Source organism: Alosa sapidissima, chromosome 17, assembly GCF_018492685.1.
Source record: "Alosa sapidissima isolate fAloSap1 chromosome 17, fAloSap1.pri, whole genome shotgun sequence".
Classification (NCBI taxonomy): Eukaryota; Metazoa; Chordata; class Actinopteri; order Clupeiformes; family Clupeidae; genus Alosa; species Alosa sapidissima.
In genome coordinates this window covers 5111151-5134409 of record NC_055973.1, presented here as the reverse complement: position 1 = coordinate 5134409, position 23259 = coordinate 5111151, and the positions used below count along the sequence as shown (strand labels likewise).

The 23259-nt window shown below is 46.7% G+C and overlaps 1 protein-coding gene across 2 annotated transcripts in view; it reads right to left on the bottom strand.

The window, feature by feature from the left end:
• The window catches only part of pou6f2 (POU class 6 homeobox 2), a 105118-nt gene that overhangs the window by 41477 nt on the left and 40382 nt on the right, over positions 1-23259 (bottom strand). Inside the window, exons 5-6 of one of the 2 annotated variants that reach the window (XM_042068332.1) lie at positions 21175-21296; positions 16061-16280 (exon numbers count right to left, since the gene is read on the bottom strand). In XM_042068332.1, the coding sequence (XP_041924266.1) occupies positions 16061-16280; positions 21175-21296 (342 nt within the window). Of the gene's footprint in view, positions 1-16060; positions 16281-20573; positions 20639-21174; positions 21297-23259 lie in introns of those variants that run through there. The other variant, XM_042068333.1, reaches the window with a different exon arrangement.

Sequence of the window (23259 nt, the reverse complement as noted above, 5' to 3'; positions counted from 1 at the left end):
CCTGACAGATGCATGTATCTTCGTGTGTGTTTGTGTATTTGTATGTTCATGTGTGTGTGTGTGTGTGTGTGTGTGTGTGTGTGTGTGTGTGTGTGTGTGTGTGTGGTGGTTGCTGCTTCTCCTTCAACATCACAGAAAACATCTATTGTGTGTGTGTGAGAGAGTGTATGTGTGTGAGAGAGAGAGAGAAAGAGCAAGAGGAGAATGGAAAGTGGTGGTGGCGCATGAAGTGTGAAGTGAGACTGATTGCCAGAGGTCGTGAGGCGAGGTCAACACCGTCTCGTTCGTCAGACGCGGGCTATTTTTGTTCCCTGTGGTGTTGAGGACTGTCTTTGGTGTGTGTGCGTGTGTGTGTGTGTGTGTGTGTGTGTGTATGTGTGTGTGTGTGTGTTTGTGGGAGGGGAAGAACAGGGGTTGCAGGAAGAGGGCAGCCACCTCTCTCATTACCCAACAAACCCTCTGGTCACCGACGCCCCCCTATTAATGCTGTTTTCCTCCAGGCTTGTTTTCTGACTCTGTGGTAAGTCTGTATACAAGTATGTGTGTGTATGTGTGTGCTTGTGTGTGTGTGTGTATGTGTGTGCGTGTGTGTGTGTGTCTGTGTGTGTGTGTTAGGGTTAGAACAATCAATCTCTGTTTTGGGGAGGGGTGTCTGTCATCATTAAAATATCGAGGAAGACGTACAGTATTTAAAAACCCAAAAAATGACAATATTTTTTTTGATGTTTCTGCAAATTTGTATCCCTCTCTGATAAACTGGCTGCCTGATCAATACTGCATATAGCCAATGAAAGACATTGCTCCTGAGGATCATCGCTAATGAAGATCACAAATGGAAATCTGCCCCATGATCTTCTAGTACTAGAAGCATTTCAAATTCAAATGCTATTATACAGTGTGGTTAATGTGCATTGAGAATACTGTGTATAGAGGCATTGGCTAACAAGTCACCTACTGTATATGGGTGAAACCTACATAGGTGAGAGTGAGAACAGGAAGAGAGAGGGGGGAGAGACAGAGAGAGAGAGAGAGAGAGAGAGAGACATAGAAAGAGAAAGACAGAGAGAGAGAGAGACAGAGAGAGAGAAAGATGCACCTTCAATTACAGTCCAATCAGTGGGCCTGGGAGGTGTGCTTTAGTTAATGAATCAGTATTGCTGAGAGAGAGAGAGAGAGAGAGAGAGAGAGAGCGCCTGCGGAGTGCCGGGCCGCCAGCCTCCAGCTCCCCTACAGACTGGCACAGTTTACAGAGCATGAGTCTCCAACCAGCACAGGAGCAAACACAATGTAAAGAGGGTGACTGTCCATGAGAATGAAAGGTTCACATAGTCCCACTCACATACTACATTTAATAACTCCCAATTTGAATCTGTTTTGAGTGGAATCACCTTGGCAGAGAGTGTTGGAGTACCTGAGTCTGTGATTTATTTTCTCAGACCTTTACACTGCGCCAGGTCTTTACACTGCGCCTCACACATAAAGAGAGTAAAAATATGGAAAGAAGTAGGACTAACTGAACATGTGTTCTACCTTCAGTCACTGGAGACAATATCAACATTCTGAAGAGCCGCACAGAGAGACAGAGAGAGAGAGAGAAAGAGAAAGAGAGAGTCAGAGAGAGAAGAGTGCATCTGGGAGGAGAGAGGGTAACTGGATAGGAAGTGGGGCTAAAGCTCCAGCTTTGGGAGACAGTCACCATCAAAATGCTTAACAGCATTCAAAGTAACTTAAACAAAATTATTATATTTTATTTATGTCTTGGGGAGATGGATAAAATAAATTGATTGTCTTGATGGGAATATATTGGGTGGAGAGGGATGTTTGATTTAAACAGTAAGGAAAAAGGTGTATTCTTACAACCACAGATTGAGTGCTATGATTTTTTTTTTAACGCAATCATGTAATGCAAATTATGTATGAAAATGCAGTCTAATATTATTGTGTGTATGCAACACAGAAAACTTTAAACCTATGCCTGAGGTATGGTGTGAAATAATTGCAAGCTTTCGATATTTAGGGAATCAATATTTTAAATGTAAAATGAATGGGACTAGCAATTGAAACAAAAAGCCACCATTTTCTACATATAACTGAAATGGTACTTGTTGCCCAGTGTAGCATGTTTTGTATATATTTGTTTTCTTCTGTCCATGACATGATGCTGTGGTGTCCTTGCTGATTCTAGCACCTTCCACGCTCTGTGTGGCATAGTTGTAGTCTTCTTCAAAGCGGTCATGTGACACCAGCTCCCGTGTTTGCCAAAGCGCTCACACAAAATGGCACCCGTCACCCAACCAGCGGGCAGAGCGGAGGGCTAACACCATCACGGCTTGGATCGCTGCCCTTACCGGACACCCTGCTGGTCTCTCCCTCCCTCCCTCTCCCTCCTTCGCTTTCTTTCCCTCAATGTCTGACCGCGCTTCAACTGGCCAGCCCAGCGCCCAGCTACAGGCCGTGCTTCCAGAATGCACCAGGCTCTGGGACGCATCTGGCCCAGATCACGGCTCGCTTAACGCCGGGGCGAGGCCAGATCCGTCCGGCCTCCCCGCTGCAATTGGGGAGGTCATTACCCAGCGCTCACGGACCCCATCATGTGTCGCCGGAGCCGGCGGTAAAGAGCCTCATGCAAAATGTATGCTCGTGCCGGCTCTTTCAGTGGGCGGAAAAATCAATACCACCAGACCCTGATGCGCTGGGGGGACTGAGTGCTGCTTGACTGACAGTAAAAGCATCAGGAGATGGAGCCGCTGCTTTCACTATGGGGAGGGGGCTGAGGGAGGCTTGGAGTTGGAAGGGCTAGGGTGGGGTGGGGTGGGGTGGGGTTGGTGGCGGTGGGGAGGGGGGGGTGTTGTAGAGCTCCACCACAGGCACTTCACTCTCCACCCCTCCCTCTCCCCTCGCTGACTGATCATATTTTGATAGCTTCTGTGCTCGTCAGTGGGTTTAAGGCAATTACGGCATTAAGAAACAAAATGGGGCCCGGGAAGGCCAAATGAGGAGAGCAGCCTGTGTTTTTCCTTTTTTTCATGTTTCTTATTTTAAGTCATGTATGAAAATTGAAAGAAAAGCATCTTTTGTGTTGTTTTTGGCTGAGGCTTATTTTGTGTTTTCTTTTTCTTCTTCTTATATGCCTACCAGCAACATTACAGGGTTATTAGGCAAAGCTGTGCTCCCGCTCTCCTGCAGAAATGAAATGATTTTCAGATAATGAAAAGACATTGTGGAGATGAGTAGGACATCATAGGGCCTTTGTAGTGTGTTCTGTCTCCCGGCAGCTTCATGCACACATGGGCTTTTCACAAGGCAACAAGGATCTGTGTATATTTGAGCATGTGTGTGTGTGTGTGTGTGTGTGTGTGTGTGTGTGTGTGTGTGTGTGTGTGTGTGTATCTATGTCAGCATGTGCCTCCCTATATGATAGTGTGTGTGTGTATATATATGTGTGTGTGTGTGTGTGTGTGTGTGTGTGTTCACAGTGGCGTGCAGGGTCAGAGCACACATAGAAAGACAGAAAGGGAGCAGGGGAGCGTGAGAAAAGAGAAAGAGAAAGAGAAGGAGATGGAGACAAGAAACAGAGGGAAAAGAATTCAGCGGGATGAAATAAGCACAAACAATGGGATTTATGCGCGCAGTCCGCCTCCCTCCCATCTCCACCTCGTTAATTATTCCCTTTGCTCGTTGTGGCGCTCGGCACGCGTGTAAGCAGTTTCGCGCCGGAGCTTCATGCCCGAGAGCGCAACAGCGTCAGCCCTGTCGACGTCGAAAAGTTCTAAGTGACATTCGGCAAGCCTGTGATTTCTAATGCTCTTTAATACGGCACTGTGCGGCACCGAGAAGGAGGGGGGGGGGCGAGATGGCTTAGGAATCAGACACAGACCCACTGCTGTGAGCAAATAAATAAATAAATCAATAAATAATCAACTGTCAGAGACATCACACACACATACACAAATTATCCAGCGTAAAGAATCATTCGCTGACAGCAATTATTTAAGATGTGCATTAGAACAACAAAGTGAGTTTTGATCTATGAGATGCACCAACATGCAATACATACCGCATGTGCGTACGTACATACATACATACTGTACATACATTTATATATATATATATATATATATATATATAAGTGTGAGGTGTTTAATGTGATCTCAGCTTTTTACCAAGTGAGCTGCTTTTTGCCGCTTTAGTGGTTTCCCCTTGCGCTGCGTGGCAGATGAGCTATTTGAGGGGCGGCTGTGTGTGCGCTCGCTCGCTCGCACTCGCGCACGCGATGTATGATGAATGAAGAGGGCGGCTACTTATACGCTTATCGTGTTCACTGACTAGCAACAGGTTCAGCAGAGGGCACCGGCAGTAAATGAAATCCCCGCACAGGACAATACATCATGGGGAGAAATGTATGCAGCGCAGCCCAAACTCACAAGGCAGATGGGAACCAGGCGACTGAGAGTGGGGAGGGGGGTGTCAGCTAGGAGGGTGGAACTGTGGGTAAGAGAGAGGGAAAGAATAAGGGGAGGAAAGAGAGAGAGAGAAGGAGAGAAGGAGAGAAGGATAGAAGGAGAGAGAAATATGGGGGGGCACAAGAGAGAGGGAGAGAAGGAGAGGGAGAGTGTGAAACAAAAAGAGTCAGAGGAGGAGTGGAGTGAGGGAGAGTGAAAGAAAAAAGGGATGAGGAAAAAGAGGAGTGTGAGCATGCGAGAGAAGGAGAGAGGCAGGTGGACATGTTGAATCAGACCTATTTTCATATCAGCTGATATGTGTCTTTTTTTTCTTGGCTGCTGTTAACCATTTCGCTCTCGGGGCGTGAAGTGAATGTGCCACAGTTAATCTGCGCCAGGGAAAATAAATCATACGGTCAGGCCCATTTCCCAGGCAATAGGGTTCCATGCCAAGCTCCAAATGCTCAGCACTATATTGAATTTCAGGGCCTGTAGACACAGTGCATCTTTGTCAACTCAGAATGTTGGCTGTTGTCTACAATCAAACCGTGGTGAGGTTTCAGATGGTTGAATTGAATGTTGCTATGTATGCTGCTCAAAAGTGAATTACAAACACACACATAAATCCTGCTCTGTTATGTCCGTGAGCACATAGAGAACGTATGGCATATGAAAAAAGAGTTTCATTGGTATAGTGAGCACTGAATACAGACAAAAGTTCAATCTGAATAAAAGGAGTAATGGATATGCTCAATATTAACATTCTTTAGCAATAAAATATACAGACACTGATTTCATTTGCTCTTTTTCACTAAGTGGAAGTGGGTTAGACCACTTAGCCTATAGCATCCTTTTAGCTATAGGATAGCTATAGATTAACTGGTCTAACCCACTTTCAGTGAATTACTCTAAGCTAGGCTAACGGTGTCAGACTGGGTTATTACGCACACAGAGACCGGAAGGGTATGTTTCCTCTTATCTAACTCTGGGGCAGATAAAGGTACTGTAGGTAAACAAGTTCATTTTCCCAAAAATTGGCCTGCTCCTTTAAAAGGCCATATAGAGAAGGGATACAAGAACACGAAACAGGAAGAAAGAGAGACTGAGATGGAAACATGAGTGGATCTGGAAAATAAGATATAGAGATAGAGGAAGAGATGGGAATCTGAGCACCACTCAATTGAGAGAACATGTTTTTTTAATCTTCTGTTTTCTTTCTTTTGCTTCTTTCTCCCCCTCTTTCTTTCTCTCTCTATCCCTCTCTCTTTCTCTCTCTCTTTCTGTGTATAGTGCTTATCCCTGCTGTGGTGACTGAGACAGTAATGGATTTCTCAGATCCTCTCACGCCTGCGGTCTTTACACCAGCTATACGATCCATTCCTGATGCCTTTACTGGAGGGTTTCCACAAGGGCCCCCCAGGGACCACTAGGCTCCTCCAGACCTCTTTGGGGTCCTTTTTGGCCCCTCCTGACACCCATCCAGTCAGTGGCAAATCCGAGCCTGCCGGCCCCCTTTGAAAGTGTGGCTATTAATTAATGTAATTAGTCCTCTGGCTGTCAATTAGAAACCGCAGATAGCTTTTAGCCACCGCCTGTCGCCCCTGCTACCCCCGAGACGAGAGCTTTGGTTTCCTCACCATCTGCTTATGGAAGGGGGGAAAACCACTATTCGTGGCAGGCTTCTGTTTCCAAACCATGAACCTGCAAAATGATCTGACCATGTGACATCTGAATGCCACAGGGTCACATCGGTGACCTGCACCACCTGTTGTGGACACAGCAGTCATGTGGGTGTAGATGGACTTTCACAATTTTCATAAGTGCTTAATAGGTTGGTGTTTGGTAAAAACGATCAGTTTTTACCCTACTTTTATATTGACATGGGAATAATTCATTCAACTGGTAGGGGGTTCCTTATTGATTGTGTTTCAACTGCTAGTGATCACATAATTGGCTTGTGTGTGTGTATGCTTATGGTTCTGAATAGGAATAACAGTACATGTGACAGATGAGGGATGCTGATTTGTATTGATAAGCTGATTCTTTGGACATTCATGAGGTGCTAAGTTCATAAACAGTCTGCTGGATTTGTGGGGGTTTGTATTGATCCGCTGGAAAAGACTGTAATGATAGGGCGTGAGGGGGCTACATTGATTTTGTTAGCATGATCAATACACTTGTTTTCACTGAGCGAGTCAAGTCTGTCTTATTGACAAAATTGTTTATTTGCAATTGAGAGTACACAGAAAGTGATGTCCGCTGACTACCCTCCTCGCCTTATGATTTCCCCTGAAATTATGGACCTGGACAGTCGAGACACGCGCAGCTGAATACAATGCTCACTTTTCAGGCCATTTGCTGTGAACGTATCCCTTGTGGAAAACACGATTTGACAGGATTACCCCCTCGATTGGACTAAAAGTGGACACCAGTCATTCAAAGACGCCGCAAATGCTTTTGTCTACGCCCTAACCTGCTACTTTTAAAAAGCTCTCGTCTGTCAAATAGTTCGCTGCAAAACGCCAGAACTTCATGCCTCCCCCCTTGTGTCAGTAATGTCTCTTTCTCTCCTTCTATCACTATCTCTGTCCTCTCTCTCCCTCCCTCTCTCTCTCTTCCTTATACAGTGCACAGACTAAAGGGGTGAGTTCCCTCTGTCGGCTCCTGAGGGATAGAGGAGCAATAAGTCACATTATATGGGGCTGCAGGAGTGAACACAGCCCTACGTCGTGGCCAGCGTGCGATAACACCACTTTCACTGCGGTTCACTCCCATGAAATTACCATTTGCATTACAACTCATGCAGAACTCAGATAAATGTTTTAGTGGAAAAGAGAGATAGAGAGAGAGAAAGAAAGAAAAGGGAAAAAGGAAAAAAGACACCCAATTCTTCCTGACAGGAATGCCAGTTCCATGAGATTGCCATCATTCTCTCTCTCTCTCTCTCTCTCTCTCTCTCTCTGTGCTCGCATGCCAAATATTTTTCATTTACAACATTTCGTCAGTTCATTTTCCTTTCACTGACCATGTAAGTCACTAATCAATTCCCATTTCCAATGCCTGACATCAGATCGCTGCTGAGGCTGTAGGATTCCTGCCTTGCTGGGTTCTACCAGCCCTTTAAGATGTACAAAAGGGAATCTTTTGGAAACCTTCAAGTGAAAGAAAGTTAAGGGAATTAAGGGTTCTCTTGCGTCTCACAAAGCTGATGTCTCTCGTTAACAACGTTATCTTAATTTGCTGCTTTGTCAAAGTAATGAATTATTCTGGTAACTGTATGACAACGCGTGAAGCTCAGGCACAATCTCATTAAAGAGAACCTTTCACTCATGGGTGTCATCGAGTCAGTTACTGGTAAGTAATTACCTTGTTCAATACATACAACTAAATATGTCAGGTTAATTATGTTGTGATGTGATAAATCCCAAATAGACTCTGCTGTAGTTATTATGGGGGAGCTTTTACTATTGCTACTGTCTTCAAAAACTGATAACTACTGTTCAAGAAGAAAAACTGGAGAAAATATCAGCAGTGATAAGAATAACATTGTTATTCACATTTAACTGTAGTGATGTTAGTCAGAGGGGGCTGGTTCTAGCCAAGAACAGAATGGCTGGTGTGTGCATATCGGCAATCCCGGCTCCTACATTTTTTCATTACATATTTGACTGAGCAGGGGGACAGGGGGAGGCTCGCACGGCAGTAATGCGCTGTTATACTCCAGGAGTTCCTCCCGATGAGAGGGGCTGCAAGTTTTAGGGGGTGAGCGTGTTCCAAGCGATTTGTTTAATTTAATGCCAGTTTGAAAGGCTTAAGTCATTTCAGGCCTCCCTGCACTGGCTAACCCCCCCCCACACACACACACACATCATTACACACATACACACGCACGCACCCACACACACACACACACACACACACACACACACACACACAGACCAGCACATGAAAACAGCAGGTTCGTCCCTCTATGAAAAAAAGTGGGAAAAAAGTTTATAGGAGCTTCTCAATTATTTGGGTCCGCAGACACAATTACCATAAAATATGTACAAAACTAGGAGCCTGGGACAAGGAAGGCAAAGAATAGGAGGAGAAAAATCCAATCAAAACCACAGAGGCGTTTTCTTCTGGGCTTGGCTTTGCTGTTTGTCCTGATTCCCTGTTGCCTCCTTCTGGGCTTTTTTTGTTTTTTTTCGACACGGGAAGGGCAAGACTTCACAGCCAACTCGATCGGAGCAGACAAAGCCATATCCGATTATCATTATTACTGTCTTTTCCCTCCCCTCACTTTTCCCTTTTTTCCGCCTTTTTTCTCTGCTTCTCCCACTCTCCCTCCCTTGCGTGTTCCTTCTCTCTCTCTGTCAGTCTCTCTCTCACTCTCTCTTTCTCTCTCTCTCTCTCTCTCCCCATTCCTAGTGCCACATCTCAGGCAGTTTCACTGGGGTGACAACGCCACCAGTCACGAAGGACACAACAGCATGTGGCAGGGCAAACGTTTGGCAAGCTTGCGACAAGACGAAAAATGCCACAAATATGCCAAAACAATAACAACACAATTTTATAAGACCTTTGAAGGGCACGGCTTTGTGCTTTGTAGCTTTAAAGTGATATATCCAATGCTGTGGATGTGAGGACTGCACAGTTCTGCAGGTTTCGATGATGCAAAAAACACTGTAATATTATTCTATGACTATTAATATCAAAGAATAACAATTAAGATTAATATCAGAGTATTTCCTCTTAGTTCTACATATTAATGTAAAAAAAAAACATGTTTTATTTTTTGAACGATACAGAATTATAATGTCTATATTTACAAAAATATGTAGTATTTATGTACACTAGAGCACACACACACACACACACACACACACACACACACACACACACACACACACACACACACACACAACCCGGTATTCATGCATCATACACACATACACACACGCTGTCTGTGTACATTATGATTGGTGTTTCTTTTTCTTCCCCGACCCTCCACCCCCTGCTCTTCCCCACTGTTGCAGGCAGTCAGCCAGCTGCTCGCTAGCACGCTGCTTATTTAAGTCAGACAATAAAAAAACGAGAGGGAGAGAGGGGGGCGGGGGTACGAAAAAGAAGAGAGAAAAAAAACAGAAAGACGCTGTACGATATCAATGGAATATGAAATATGAGAGGCCTCATTTCTGCGGGGATTGCCTGGTGAATGCGCCTCGCTCTCCCCAACAACCCCCCTTTCACACACACACACACACCCTCTTCATCTCTGAAGGCACCTCTCACTCTCAATTATTTGGCTGCTGTCACAACAAATCAATCAAATTACCGCCGCAGGAGCCGAGTGCAGGTGCGCGCTACAACACTGCCACCGCACACATTAGCTTTGAAATGTATGAGGTCTACAATTTTATCACTCTTATTTATTTAATGCGCCTTTTCTCTAAATCTCTCTCCCTTTCTCTCTCTCTCATGGTATCTTCATATCTCACTCTCTCCCTCTTTCTCTCCCTCTCCCTCTCCCTCTCTTTCTCTCCAGGCAAGTAGTGCTACAAGTGCAGAAAAGAGAAAGAAGAACGTAAATCATTAAAAGACACAATATGTGCTGTGGGGAACACTTCAGATTAAACAGGGGTAAAGGGAGAAGCAAGGAAGGGGTCTGTGTGTGTGTGTGTGTGTGTGTGTGTGTGTGTGTGTGCGTGTGTGTATGTGTGTTAATATAATTCAATACAGAATAGTCTGTACCTAGATGGATCAGCCAGTTCCATTCTGATGCTATATTGTGTGAATGCATAATCTTATGAAACTCTTCTCATCAGACAGCTGACAGCTAAAATTATGTATGAACACATGCTTGTTCTGTCAAGTTCAGTTATGCAATTCTATCAAGCCCAAAAGTTGACAACAAACAGTATCAGCTAATTCAGCACCCTGGACAGCACCCCGACTCTTGGCTGAATGCAGCCTACAAGGAAGACATCCAGGTGTGCAAGACGGGACTCTGTTACAGCGAGTGTTACTTAATAATGAATAATGGATTTGGATGTAATGAGATTCCACTGCGGACCAGTGAAACCTTTTGAGTCAGTAATCCATTTCAGAAGACATCTTCTTATTTTTTGCAGAAACTTTCAACAAATAAACGAGCAAAAAATCCACAACGTACTATCGAAATGTGAGCATCACAGATCTATAAAGGACAGTCACACATCTGTCAGAGATCTACAGTATGAGATGTTCCATCAATGGGCAGATTAATAGATAGCAAATTCCATTCCCCTCAGAAGGGTTTTAAAATCACAGTTAAGCTGTTTCGAAAGAGACTCTGGCTTTTACCTCTTCTTTGTGCATCGCTGTGTATATGTGTGTGTGTGTTTAAGTGTGTGTGTGTGTGTTGTGTGTATGTGCGTCTCAAGGGGTAAAACAGATTGGAGCTCTGCCACTATTCATTCACTTGGCCTGACTTTCAACCCCACAGTCTCACCTTGCTCTAGCCGCTCACTCTCACTCTTTCTCTGACACTCTCTTACCCTCTGAGTTTCTTCCTGTTTCTTTCTTTCTCTGTTTTTTTGTTCTCTGTCTCTCTTTATCCCTCTCTTAAATGAATCTTGTCAGTGTGTGTGTGTGTGTGTGTGTGCACTGGACCTATGAACCTACTGTACAGTATGTGTGATTTCCTTCACATGAGTGTAGGCACGTCAGGATTTACTGTATGCTTAACTCCCTGTGGTTGTTTGTGCTTGTGTTTCAATGCTTGTGTGTGTCTGTGTGTATGTGTGTGTGTGTGTGTGTGTGTGTGTGTGTGTTTATGTGTGACAGATTCCTTTAATGTGCCTAAGCATGTGTATGGTTGTCTATGTATTAGTATGTGTAGGCTCTGTGTGTGTGTGTGTTTGAGCGTGTGCACGTGTGTGTGAGAGAGAAAGAGAGAGAGAGAGAGAGAAAAAAGACAGAGAGAGAGAGAGAGAAAAGACAGAGAGAGAGAGAGAGAGAGAGAGAAAGACAGATAGAGAGAGAGAGCATTTCTCTTTGTATGTAGGTTCAAGACACCCTCATGAGGGTGAGGTGATATCTCTGGGGCGTCTGCCTAGGTGCAGTTCCCTCCTCTGTTCCCCTGTTCTCCCTGGCACATCCTGGACCTGGCGGAGTTACACACATCTCCCCTGAGCATGCCACACCTGACTTAGGCTGCGCTTTCACAGGTGGTGGTGGTGGTGGTGGTGGGGCGGAGGACATTACCATAGCGACAAGGGAGGTGATGTAGTGATTATGGCCGACATGTTGTCTCATTAGCGTACATGACTGCCACATCACTGGCAATTACCTCCTGCTACCGGAGTGCTGTTTCATGTTCGCTGAGGAGAAGCGGAGGAGGAACCGCGTTCCGCGCCCAAGCAAGCACCATCCCCTTCCCCCGCTACCCATCCCATCCCACCTCACACACACACACACACACACACACACACACACACACACACACGCACACACACACACCGACATGCTTCGGTGGAGCTTTTGATGTAACGAATCAGGCAGGTGGGATAAAACACTCACACACAACACACACACACACACACACACACACACACACACACACACACACACACACACACACACACGCAAGTGCATGAACTCACAGGGAGCTCCAGCAGATGTTTGCTGGGGAGTTTGCGGAGGAAATGAGCAGTGCCTGGAGCTCTGGGAGGGGGGGAAACATGAGCACTCCGGGGGGACCACATGCCTCAGACACATTAGCCAGGCAAGACAAGAGAATCACTTATGGGTCCAGACACTGCTTCAGCATGAGGCCCTGCACATCAGCAAAGAGGCTGAATACGTGAGCGGCTGCTTCGCAGCAACACACACCAGAGCAACCCGCACTGACACAAACAAGTGGACTCATTAGTGCACATGTAATTTGTGTCAGCAGCAGAAAGAGCGACACAGCGGTTGGGCCAGTGCAAAAATAGGCACAAATCATGTCATCAATGATCAAAAACCAAAGAACAGGGTTATGTTCTGAAATCCAGTTGAATAAATTGGCTTTTTGGAAAGAGTTGTCGTTAGAATTAAGACCTCTCCATAAGCATTTGATCACAAAATATGTCAAAACAATGTGTAGGTGTGTTTGTGAACACATCACATAGGAATGAGCACTCTGCATCACGATGAGCAGTGCATAGTGTGGTACCCAATGCCTTCTTTATTTTCAGGGGGAATGTTCCCTTTCTTCCTCCTCTTTCCTTCATCCTTTATGGGACGTTCCTCCACATTAATCATCCTGACAAAATAACAAGCTACAACCAGCACCCCGTGTTTACCAGCGTCCGCTGTGCGAACGCACCGCCCGGGTTTTATTTAGGCAATGAGACTCTCCGACTCGGGCTCCGCCACGCAGTCTCTCCTATCACCGTGACGGCTATTCATCACGGCCGAGGAGACCTGCCTGTTACACACCATCACGCCTCCACCCACCCACCCACCCTTCTCCTCTCTGTTCCTCTGCTCCGAAAGATTCATCTGTGCATTCGCTCCTCAAGAGAGGGGAGGAGAGGAGAGGAGAAGAGGGGAGCAGAGAAAAGAGGAGAGAGGGCAGGAAGGAGGAAGAGGAGAGGAGGAGGAGGAGAGAACAGGAGAACGAGTGGATATCAGAGGAGGAGACGATAGGAGGAGCAGATAAGACACGAAAAGACGATCACTGAGGGGATGTAAGGAAGGAGAGAGTGGGGAGAAAGGGAGGACGGGGATTTCTCCTCAACAGAGGGGAGAAGTGCGAAGGAGAAAAAGAGAGTGAGGGAAGAAAGGAGAGGAAGAAGGAAGAAAGGAGGAGAGAGAAGAAGAGAAAAGTATATGAGAAACAAGGAGAAGGAAGAACAGAGAAAGGAGGATAGAGAAGAGGAAAGGAGGAAAGGAAACAGGGATTTCTCAAAGGAGTAGAGAGGAGAGGTCTTAGCAGGTCTAGTGAGATGTGATGCTGGATAATCATCAGAGACGCCGGGCTGCTTTCTGACTTCCTCCGTCTTATCTGGGGCGCCAGGGAGCTGATAGGGCTCCACAATGAGGACTAAACAGCTCAAGTTCATTTGTAACGTTAGGAGGAGAAGACAGCATCGCTTCAGGCCACATCTCCCGTTAATCTCCTGACGCTTACGCTCGGGAGCGCGGGGCGGCTCAGCTCGGCGCTGCGTTAAACGATCCGGCGGAGTAACCTGAAAAGCGCTCAGCCTCCGGGCGAGATTTAGCCGACACCTCGCACCTCCTGAGCCTGACTGAGGAATGCAGGCTGACTCGCTCGCCGATTTGCCCCCCCCCTCCTTGACTCAACCCTGCTGCCTGCCAACCCCCACTGCCCCCCCCCTCTCTCTCCACTCCCTCTTCCTCTACTCATATGCAAAAACACTCTCATTAACTCAACATTAGCCGGGTCATTAGGTTTGAATGTGGGGGCATGGGTGCGATCTGATACTCACTCTCCCTGGAGGACTGGCGTTTGAGCAGAGGGATAATTAGCGTTCAGTGGCCCCCCCCCCCCCCACCCCCCACACACACACACACACACACACACCACTCCCCTGCTGATTCCAGACAATCCTGTGCTCAACCCTCTCCCGCTCCCCTCCGCCACACTAAACGTGGGATTAATCAAGCTGGGGGTGAGGTGAGGTGGGCAGAGGCTGGGTGGGCAGAGGCTGGGGGTGAGGTGGGCAGAGGCTGGGTGGGCAGAGGCTGGGGGTGAGGTGAGGTGGGCAGAGGCTGGGGGTGAGGTGAGGTGGGCAGAGGCTGGGTGTCAGCAGCAGCTGGCGGCGGTGGCAGCGGAGACGCTGGCCCCTGGCACCCCTGGGCAGAGGCGTGGGTTCCGTCCTGCCTGACAGAAGTGCTGCGCCAGCAGGACTCAGTCAGCGGGCAGCTGATGGGGGCCGACAGGAGGGTGTGGGAGAGCGTGCTGTGGCCACACGGCCCCTGGACACAGTCAAGACATTTAACTTCACTTGCCACGCGTGTCACATTGGCTCTGTGTGGACAGAGAGAGGGGCTCTCCACACCAACGCCATCTCCTGCTGAGCATGCCTATCAATAAGAACATTCCAGAAACAATAAGACAGTGTTTTGGTTGTTTGGGCTTTTTATTTTTGCCTTTGTTTCTACAGGGTAGGTGTCTTTCTTTCTTTGCTTACCTTGTTTGTTTGTTTCTTTCTTCCTTTCTTAATAAAATAGTTCCATGGCTTTCAAAAACATTGCCATTTATAGCCCTGGCAAATGTATTTCTTGGAATACCTTTAAATAGCTGAGAAGGACACATGTGCATCCAGGACACAAGTGCGTCCAGAACACACACATTTCATTCCGCTTGAGGTTGCTCAGGGCAGGAAATTACTTGTGCTGGTGGTCAAATGCCAAACATTTATTTTCAGTCCCCCTGGTGCAGACATTGCAGAAAACAACTCACAAACAAACAAGTCGAAGCATAATTAATATGATGTTAGAGACTTATCACTTAGATGTCTTCCCTTTTAGAAGCTTCTAGAAAGGAACGAGACAGATCCCTGTGGGTGCATTATCGGGATCTGAGGACTGGTTGGGATCACTGAGAAGGTTTTTTCCCCTCTCCTCACCCCTCCACCACCGCTCTGTGTCCTAGTGGATAAGTGTTTATTAAAAGCCCATCCAGCCTGATGCGATGCCTGTTGTTATTTATGCATGTTTGTGTCCATTAAGCTTTCTATTACCACATCTCCTCCGCTGAGGCATCCCTCCCTCTGTCCATTTCCTCACGTCTGGGGGCCAGTGGGCCGCACTTCTTTTTCCCCCTCACTCTCTTTCTCTCTCTTTTCCCCTCTTTCTTTCCACTGGCCGGAGCATTATTTTAATCTGCACTCCTCCCCGAGAAAGAAGAGGGAAAAAAACACACTGCTTTACATGCACTCAAATTTATAACCTGCCATTTTTTCAGACGGCATTAGCACGCCCCTGCTCATCCAAGATTTATGACTGACAGCTCCCCTCCCATCCGTCCCTAAATCTAATGGTATAAAAGAGACAATGTTTTAAACATTAAAATGAAAACCATTTACAAGTATGATCAAAAGAGAACACTTTGGCATTAAAGTTTAAAATGTGAGGAAAAGTACTGACTTGTGTGGATTGAGAGGAGAGGGGGGGCGAAAAAGAGATAGGATGGCACGGTACACTTTTGCGTAGCGAAAAAGGGGTCACAAAGTGCTTTTGAGCTACTCTGCAAAATGCTGACCTGTAATTAATATGGCTTTTCCCCCCCATGCCAGGTTTGCTCTTTGATGCTCCTAAAAGGCGCCTTTTGGTCGGACCAGTGCATTTCTTTTTCATATCTAGAGGTCTGGGCAGGGGCCTCCCGGCCGCACGCAGTGCAACAAAGGGGCGGATGCATTTAGCGGCGTGTACTTGCCGATTGTTCACTTTGTTCTACATCAGCTCCACTATCGCTATCGGTCAGTTGACACGAAAGGAACAATCGCGAGAGAGTTTGGGGGTTGGATGACGTTTTTTCCACTGGGAGAGGAACTGAGCCGGAATGGCTCAGTCTTTACTCCCTTCACTCATGGCTCTGGAGCCAACATGGCCGACCCCTGAGGGGTAAGGGCTCTTACCTTGCAGGTTCTGTAGGGGCAGGGTCATGAGTCCTCCGGCCGCCGCCGCCGCCACCAGCCCCTGGATGTTGGCGGTGGGCAGGGAGAGGACCAGGCCCTGCTGGCCGCCCAGGTGCCCGCCCGCGTTGAAGGGGATGAGGATGGGCTGGTTGAGGCCCGGCGCGCCCCCGGACATCACCCCGCTCACGGCAGACGCCAGCTGCTGCGCTACCAGGAGAGACTGCCCGGGCAAACACAGACATGGGACACGGAGTTTAGCAAAATATCTGACCAGACACTGGGGACAGGGTGTGGCACAAGGCCAGTAACCCACTCTATAACACAATGATATTTACAGAGACATGTATAACATGGCAAAAGGTGATAGACCATGACCACATACTTAAGTAATAACATATAGTATATGCAATTTTGGATGTTGTACACTTACTTACAAACAAGGAAATTCTGAAATAAAGGAATTAATGTGAATTAATTCAAATGAATGCATTTGTTTGATGAGCGGTACAGTGTCAATATTGTAACAGACACTGCATATTTTAGTTCTGTACAAGGTGGAACATGTTCAGTGTGTGTAGGAGGTGTGAGACATTCTATAAAATGTTGCAGTCCAGTAAAGCGTCTTTCCATTGAAATTTAACACCCCACCTACAGAGTCCAAGACCCACACACACTGACTCCTACACACAATTCCTACAGCACCACAGAAGCATACCAACACTAAATGGCACACCCCCACCAGTGTACACGCACGCATGCACGCACGCACGCACGCACGCAGACACACACAGACACACATACACACATACACGCCACAACACCACCTCCTTTCAAAAGTGTCAGCACTTTTCCCTCTCCCTCCTTGATGCATCACCAGACACACATCAGCATTCACTGGCGTCTGTAAGTAAGAGGCTGCCCTGCCTCCCTGCATTGTGCTGTGCTCAGGTGCCTGCTCACTGGGAGAGGGGAGGTGGGAGGTGGGGTTGGGGGATTGGGGGGGGTGTCGCTGGCCTGGAGATGCTCTCTACACAGTCTAGGGCTTCACATGACCCCCCAGCACTCAGGTGTACCACCATGACCGTGACACGCACGCTGAGAAGCCTTTTATTTCACGGAACACAGATCTGTGAATTCACTTCTTTGATTTCATAGTGGCTCAGCAATCAAATTTGGAATTGAAATGTGGCAGACCATCTGAAAATGACCATTGTGTACTAGAGATGTTTTGGCACAATATTTGGAAAAGACAAAATGTGCCCAATCTGCCACAATCAGCTGACTGCACTCCTCCCCTCTTATGCTTTTGTGCCCATACTGTATGTGAACGGAGATGCAGGCGCTCAGAGGTCTGTGAGTAGGAACAGAGGCCTCCCCTCATCTGGTTCTGACTGGACACGTAGGCTCGTCTCCTCTCCCTGTGTGTCTGTGTTTCTGACTGCCTGTTCATGCAGGAGCTTGCCTCTTCTCTCTCTCTCTCTCCCTCCCCCTCACTCTGTTTTTCACTTCCTCTCTCTCTCTCGCTCGATCTCTCTCTCCCTCTCTACCTCCCTGCTCTCTCTCTCTTCCTCCTGTCCTCCACTTCGCACCTAGACAGTGGGCCCCCGCTAACCGTGTCTGTCAGCTATCTGCTCTCGTTTCTGCGCCTCTGCTACATCCGCGGCGCCCGGCGCCCTCCCTACCCCCTTCGCCGCGCCGAGAGGGCTGTGTGTGTCGGGCCGCCGATCGGCGGAGCGAGGGACGGAGAGAGCACGCCACGCCACCCCTGGCACGGCACGCCACAGCATGGTCGCCGGGGTGACAGCCACGTCACCTAGATAAGCCGTGCAGAGCTGCGGGGGTGAGCAGGCCAGCAGGTTCTGACACAACGGCAGCGTGCGGGCAGCCGCCACGAGCAGGGTGGTGCAGCACTGGCCATCTCCCCGCTAACGCGTGGCCAGGGGAGGAGTGCGTCAGGGGGGAGGGCAGCGGAATGGACACATAGGGACCAGGGGCTGGGGAATGTCACTGCCTCTGAACAGCACTGGGAGATACTACAGCAAAGGATGTAGTACATCTGTGATGATCCATGCCACAATGAGAATAATTAGCCCAGATAATAGTTAAATAGTAACTGTCTCAATCTTCCCTGGTAATAATGGTGTAAATAGTGTTAAATAGTGCGGCACATCAACCTTCAGTGTACATTTTCTAAGGGAGGTTGTTTCACAGTTTAGAGCCTGACTGACTAGATTCAGCTTTCAACTTGTTTCAAGGCTTTAGAATTGATATGGTTCTGGGGCTGTCTGTTTGCATTGTTGGTTGTTTGTTCTGTTCAGTCTACAGTAGTTGCAATCCTTATTACTTTTGACTCATTTCCATCAACATGATTTATACAAAAAAGAGAAGTTTGTATAGATCATTCTCCTCCTGTCGCTCTTGAAACATGTCATGCATTTAGATAAGGAACCCTGAATGTCAAACACCTTCAAAAAATATCAATTAAACACCCAGAGGACGACAACAAAGGAGTCCCTGACGGCTCCAAATGACACATGTTTAATCTTGCTGTTTTAAGTGTGTGTGATGTTGAGTTCCTCCGGAGCATAATCAAAGGCAGGGCTTTCAACAGCCCATTGACGGCTCAAAGAGAATGCCAGTCTGCAGTTTGACACTTAGGACGTTGGGAACATAGAAGAGAATAATATTAAAAGACAATCACTCACACACACACACACACACACACACACACACATCAAATAGATGCTTCATTTGAGATTATGGGCACGTGTGTGTGTCTGTGCATTCTGTGCTCTATAGATTAGTGAGGGTCCACTGCAGGTTATTATTTTATTCGTCCTGGCCTGTTAACATGACACTGGACTGGAATTTTTCAGTCAAACCCATCAAGGATTAGAGAGCAGGTAACTGCATGCATATTCTACAATGCATATTCTACTACATAAATTAAATAAAGTGAGCAACATTATGCAAAGTAGTTTGGAGATCATTGGACCATCTTTCCATTTTGTTTCAAAACAGCAAAACATATTTTATCAGTTGATATTTTCTATACACTGTCACGTGTATTGTAAAATTTAGGTTTCAGACCATTCCTGTAAATGATATCCAGATTCTGACTTTCTGAAGGGCAATTGATTCTAAGTTCCCAGTAAACACACCTAAATATCCCTGAACATTAAAGTTCTCTGCTCTACCTTCCAAAGTTCACCTCGACAAGCCAAATACCTTCCTTCTGAAAAAAAAAAAAAAACATAATAAAAAAGGAATTCTAGAATCTATGCAATAGGGGTATCAGGAACACCCCGCCTCTCTGAACACTCACAGGAAGAGCCGAGGCTGCCCGCATTAGGACGCTAATGGCTAGCAGAGATTTCCCATCATCCCCCTCTCTGTGCGACAGGGCTAGGAACAAACCAATCTGAGTCCCACCGTGGCTGTGAAATGGGATCCCTCGAGCATCAAAACACTATTCTAAAATGGCTGAACTGCTTCCTGGGCTTGGAAAATGCAGCCTTTTGGCAACCTACGAGGTGTCTAAGGCATGCTATTTAGCGCTTGCTTCTGGTTGTCCACTCTGTTACTAATCGGCACTTTCCTGAGATGGCAAAGGGCATTCACAGAGCATTATAGAGGACTTTCAAGGTGCTGCCACAGAGGAAATGGATTAGGAGTGATGCCACGCGCTTTTGGGGTGAATATCGCCCAACCTGGCAACCTTTAAGCATAGACCAAGAAGTGCCACCGAGTTTGTCATTCCTTGGGCCACTGTGCCAATAACTGGGAAAAGAATCCTCTCTTATGGGTTAAGAAGGAAGATAGCAGGCCTCTTGTCATTCCCCATCAGTGGAGGGACAACGGGGGAGCCTGGGCTCACGTTGGGCTAACAGCCTTTGCTGCGATCCACTTCCATAATGGCCGCCGCGCAACAATATCCGGCTTTTGGCTGGGGGAATCCATCAAAACATATTGATCCCCGAAACAACGGAATTGGCTGCGACGTGCAGAGAGACACTGTGGCTGAAAAGTGTTCCCTTTCTGTGGGAGCCATCCTGACAGCATTCATATATTAGAGCTCTCCTCCCAGGGGGAGAGGGGTGGACGACGCGTCCAGGAGCACTGCTCAAGCGAGCGGGGAGGGAAGGCGCTCGCCCAGGAGGGCTTGGAGAGATGCACGCTCCGAGTGATGTCATACACCAACACAGTGCCAGTACACAGGGCCTGGAATTGTCTAGGATGCGGAAAGTTTTTAAAGTGGCCATCAGTGATCATCCGCCTATGAAGATGTTCTGGGTTTCACAACAGCATTGGTAGTGTCTTCACAAGAATTCAGATATAAAAGGGCCTTTTCACATTTGATGAGAACAAAATAAAAAAATATTACAAAGGTTCAAAAAAGATAATAATAGTAATGATTTAATGGTGTTCATATTTAATGTATATAATGTTTAAAGATAATATTATAATTGTCCTTGTTCTTAACAAAATTAATTCAATCTTTTATTCTGCTTACTGAAAGCATGGGTGAGATGAGTGAAGAGCGATCAAATCTCAGACAGCAGAAACGCCCAACGCCAGCGCTCCCTCACTGCCTTGGCATGGCACCCTGTCCGGCTGTGCCAACACCAGGCTGCCATCTGAGAGCAATGCCAAAGGGAAGGAGTGCTTCGACAGCTTCATCTGCTGCTCAGGGGATGGGGTGGGGGGTGGAGGGGGGGGTCTGGCGCATCTCTGCATGACCACAGGGGAAGCTGCATGAGACGAGTGTTCATTAAACATCCCAACGCCAACAGATCCAATAAAGGCCATCACACAGAGATTTTTATTGACCTGTTTGCTGTGTGTGTGTGTGTGTGTGTGTGTGTGTGTGTATGCACTTTATGTGACTGTGTCAGCTTCCTCTAACTTCTGGGAATTATACTTTTTGATGTGCTGTCATTGTTTGACTTCCTTGTTTTTACATTGTTTGTGATGTCAAATCTGTTATTCAAGCCTTTCTTCATGACTTTGCTTTTCATGACTTTTTACATGATTTTCTTTTCTCTTTACTTTGTCGCCAATGAGTGTGTATGAGTGTGTGTGTGTGTGTGTGTGTGTGTGTATGTATAGCTCACCACAGATAGTGGTGAGATGCCCACCTGTGGTCCAACGGGATAAGCTGGGTGAGACTGCCCCAGCTGACTCTGCTCTGAGGGGCTGCTGCTGGCATCAGACTGGGCAGAGCCGCCACGGGCACCTGAGAGGGAGGGCGTGGGAGAGAGAGAGAGAGAGAGAGAGAGAGAGAGAGAGAGAGAGAGAGAGAGAGAGAGAGAGAGAGAGAGAGACAGAGAGGGGGGGGGCAAGGGAGAGAAAGAAACAATTTTAGATCAAATATATAAAACTAAAGAAACTTAAAGTTGAATAGGATCTCATTACCACTACAGAAGCAAAGTATTATATATCTCAACACCACTTCCCACTTACACACACACACACACTCACACACATAGACACACACAAACATAGACACTCATACACACACACACACTCACACACACACACACACACACACATAGACACTCATACACACACACACACACACACACACACACAAACATAGACACACACACACACACACACACACACACTCACACACAGAGAGTTTAACATAGACCCCCCCAATACACACACACACACACACACGTGTGCGCGCAAAGAGGGTCTCACACTATGCCATGCTGTGATGCCACTAAGCCCCCAGTGGGGTGTGAGTGTTCTGCTTAAGCGCTTTATCAATACTCTCGACACCACACCGCGCAATTCGCCACTGAGACATTAGAGCCCGCCCCCACCTGCCGCGCCACTCATTACCCTTCAGTCTTTAGGAGACAAGCTGATGACAGCCCGACCAACCAATCATGTCGCTATGATATGGGCAGATGAAAGGGGATGAAATGCCATTACAAATCACTGTCATCTGCCTTTGTGTGGCTGTTGAGGCACCGTGCCAGTTCAATTCAGTTAGGGTTTTCAATCGAGACTCCCAGCTCCCCCCCCTTACAATGATGGGGGCAAATCTCGACAAGAATACCTCCACTCAGAACAGTTCAATATGAGCAGATTTTCTTGTTGCTTTTTTATCTCTGGGGTCTATTTTTTGCTGGAAAGTACTCATCTTGGAGGAGTACCCTCATCCTCAAGATATTATAGTTTGCAGACTGTAAGATGTTTCTTTATATCTGGTTTGGAGAAGCAGGTCAGTTTTACCCGTCATACACTTTTGTGGTTTCATATTTCAAAGAAAGGATGAGTAGCCTAAGCTGTATAATCATGGAGTGAGTGGGAAGTTCAGATGAAAAGGAAAAGAATGGATGATGATAGATGTTTGTGAACAAAACCTTTTTGTGAACAAAACCTTACCTAAACTATTCAGTCCCTCAATGACTACTTTCCTGCTCCAGTTAAGGGCTTTATTACGCTTAAGAGGTTGAAATTTGGTAGTGGCTGACACTGGCCCTCATATATGAAACAAAATTATGGCTTAGGATAGCCATATGTGGAGAGAATTCATTTGGCTTTGGAAAGTGCTTTTTTTTAAGGGGCAAATGGTTTTGTAATTAATGTATTTGTAGTATGATTCGTTTTCTCTGCGAAAATAAAGTCTGTTACACACTTTCATGACTTAGCAATTCTAGGGGCGAGGCCTCTAAAATGAGCAAATATAAGGAAGTGGTATTTAAACGATGCTTGTTTTCAGCCGCCACATTTACCAATACACGTTCAGTCTTACGCTGGAATTGGAGTGATGCAAACGTTTCATGAATCACACATGAGCCAAGTCGTAAGATGATTCCTGCGTTCAGATCAGCGCTGGTTTCTATGCTCGCTTGATAAATGAGGGCCACTGATTCAGAAGTCATGAGCCAAGCTACTGTAGTTAGGCCTACTTTTGATTTTCAGGGAAGAAAAGAATGTGTTTTCTTTTTTGTTTTTAAATTCATGTCTTTGTGGGGGCAGCATCGAAAAACAGAAATGACAACATAAATGGAAATGACCTCTATTTTGACCTAATGTTTAATCTCTCTCAGTCTTTGCAAGGTGCTTGTGAGGTTCCATTATGCACCACAGCAAGTGGCCCTGAACGCGGAGATAGAAGGCCAGGCCGCACAAATGGATCAGCGACTTCACCGCGTCTTTATTCACAGGAACTGAGGGGAAGA